A 3,016-nucleotide genomic window follows, 5' to 3' on the forward strand; every position below is an offset into this window, starting at 1 on the left:
CCCAATGTGAACATGACAACCCAATAGAAGAGAACTTACCCGAATGAGCCTTAAAAGGAATTCCCAATGTACCGCCGTGGCTCCAGCCTTCAGTGCTGTGACTCTAATGTTTTTTTTTTTTATGTATTGCACGATTCAACATTACAATCCCAAAACAAAAAAAAACTAAACAAAGTCTAATTAAAAATCAAAACTGAAAACAAAAACTAAAAATAAAATAAAAGTAAAAACCAAATTGTTCATACTTCGAAACTAAAATTAAATTGAAAGATTTGGGTGCCTCCCAACAACGCTTTATTTAACGTCTTTAGCTGGACGCTCACTTCTCTACACCTTCAACTTGGGTCAAGTCCACCCCTTGCATCCTTGAGCGCCATCGTGTCATACGAGGAAAACTCCCTTCTACTGTTGAGAATATTGAAATTATCCCCAATGTCATCGAAACCTTCAAACTTGCCACACAATAATCTTTTCATACGACGTCGAACTGTTCGAAATCGTTCTTTGGTCTTCTTCTTCTTTTTACCAATTGATTCTTGACAATCATTCTCCACATCAACTCTACAGCATGTAGGAATTTCAGTTGCTGCAAAGACATTAAAACTTATTTCCTCATTTTGGACTCGCAACCTTAACTCCCCTTTTTGTACATCGATTAAAGCTCGTCCTGTGGCTAAAAATGTTCTTCCCAAAATAATGGGAATGTTTGCATCTTCCTCCATGTCAAGAATTATGAAATCAGCGGGGAAAATAAATTTACCCACCTTCACCAAGACATCCTCTATCACTCCACGAGGATGTTTAATGGAGCGATCAGCCATCTGTAAGGAAACTGTTGTAGGGCGAGCTTCTCCCAATTTTAGCCTTCGAAAAATAGATAGAGGCATTAGATTCACACTTGCCCCTAAATCACATAAAGCTTTTGTTTCGACAGAGCCCCCTATAGAACATGGAATATTGAAACTACCCGGATCTTTAAGCTTGGGAGGTAATTTCTTCTGCAAGATTGCACTGCACTCCTCAGTAAGTGCCATTGTCTCATATTCCTCCAACTTCCTTTTCTTGGCCAAAATATCCTTCATGAATTTAACATACATTGGCATTTTCTCCAAGGCCTCCGCAAATGGGATATTGATATGTAGTTTCTTGAATATTTCAAGGAACTTTGAGAATTGCTTATCAAGGTTGTTCTTGCGGAGCCTTTGTGGGTAGGGAATCTTGATGTGGTGATCTATGCTCACTTGTGGTGTAGCTTCTTTGGTTGGGAGGTATTCAGTAACCTTGTTTTCACCTTGCTTCTTTTCCACTGTACCCTGTACTTGTTGATCCTGAACCTTGTCTTCATCTGACTGCTCCACACTTGGCTCTTCATATTTCTTCCCACTTCTCAATGTAATAGCCTGGCACTCTTCTTTTGGATTGACTTCAGTGGTGCTAGGAAGGTTACCTTGAGCACAGTTTGCCATAAGAGTAGCCAATTGCCCAATCTGGTTCTCCAAATTTCTAATAGAAAACCGCGTTTCAGTCATGAATTGATTAAGAACATCAGACTGAGTATCAGGCTGTCTCATAGGATTCTGTTGTTGTCGCATGGGTGGTTGGTAAAACCCAGGAGGTGGCTACTGAAATGGTTGCTGTGACGGCTGAACTGAAGATTGGCCTTGTTGGTCATTCTTCCAAGAAAAATTGGGGTGATTCCTCCAACCCTGGTTATAGAAATTTGAATAAGGATTGTTATTGTTTTGACGAGGAAAATTCCCAATGGCTTGAGCTTGTTCCAATGGCATATTATTGACATCCGCGTACTGACATTTTTCATAAGCATGAGGACCCCCACATAATTCACACATAGTTTGAGCTTGCATCACGGGGGTTGCCATTGTACTGCCTTGCAGCTGTTTAGTCAAAGCCTCAACTTGAGCAGTTAACTTAGATATTGCATCAATCTCATGCAAACCAGCCACTTTCCTTGAAGAGCTTCTTTCACTTGGCCACTGCTGATTATTCATGGCCATTTCTTCTAACAAATCATACGCCCATTGGCGCTCTTCCTCATAAATGCCCCACCAGCTGCTGCATCAATGAGTGTGCGAGTGGTACCACACAACCCATTATAAAAGTTATGGACTAACATCCATCTCTCTATCCCATGATGCGGGCATCTCCTTATCAAGTCTTTAAATCTCTCCCACGCCTCATATAGAGATTCATTATCCAGCTGGTAGAAGTTGTTGATCTCCCCCCTTAGCTTAGATGCCTTGGCTGGAGGGAAGAACTTGGAGAGAAACTTTAGTGCAAGATCATTCCATGTATTGATTGAGTTAGGTGGCAAGGATACCAACCAACTCTTGGCTCGCTCCCTCAGAGAAAATGGGAATAATCTGAGTCTGATTGCATCATCACTGACTCCATTCATCTTAAATGTCTGACAGAGCTCCATGAAGTTAGAGAGATGCATGTTTGGGTCTTCAGTGGGTAGTCCCCCAAACTGGACTGTGGATTGAACCATCTGAAGTATGGCTGGCTTTATCTCAAAATTATTTGCATCTACGGCAGGTGGTCTTATACAAGACTGGACCCCCGTCATTGTTGGCAACACATAGTCCCTCAGGCTACGGTCGGGTGGATTTTGACCATTAGCCTGGTCTTCTACGGCACCCCCATTATTACAATTGTTGGCCATAACTTCCTCTTGCTCAATCCTTTGTACAACTCTTTCCAACCTTTTGTTTCTTCTGTTCTGCCGGCAAGTCTTCTCTATCTCAGGATCAACAGGCACTCTTGCAGCTGGTCCTTGACGTCGCATAAACCAATGGTACTTGAGATGAGATAAGAAGAATCTGACACAAAAAAGTTAGCAAAAGTGAAAAGAAAACCAAATTAGAATTTAATCCAATTAACGTAATATCAACTAAACAATTTCCCGGCAACGCGCCAAAAACTTGTTGCTTATATTTTAATACACGCAAGTGCACGTATCATACAAGTAGTACTCACACAGGTGAGGTCGAACCCA

At 41.4% G+C, this 3,016-nt stretch overlaps 1 protein-coding gene and 1 non-coding gene across 2 annotated transcripts; one reads left to right on the plus strand and one right to left on the minus strand.

Moving 5' to 3' along the window:
* Positions 1-335: 335 nt before the first annotated feature.
* Positions 336-1,592, minus strand: LOC133799948 (uncharacterized). The gene has a single exon (XM_062237934.1). The coding sequence runs from the start codon at positions 1,590-1,592 to the stop codon at positions 336-338; it is 1,257 nt and encodes a 418-aa protein (XP_062093918.1).
* A 552-nt stretch (positions 1,593-2,144) lies between these two features.
* On the plus strand, positions 2,145-2,251 carry LOC133802808 (small nucleolar RNA R71). Its single transcript, XR_009877554.1, has one exon. It is a non-coding gene; the product is annotated as a small nucleolar RNA R71 (small nucleolar RNA).
* Positions 2,252-3,016: the final 765 nt, after the last annotated feature.

The sequence above is a fragment of the Humulus lupulus genome, chromosome 9 (assembly GCF_963169125.1).
Source record: "Humulus lupulus chromosome 9, drHumLupu1.1, whole genome shotgun sequence".
NCBI classification, from domain to species: Eukaryota; Viridiplantae; Streptophyta; class Magnoliopsida; order Rosales; family Cannabaceae; genus Humulus; species Humulus lupulus.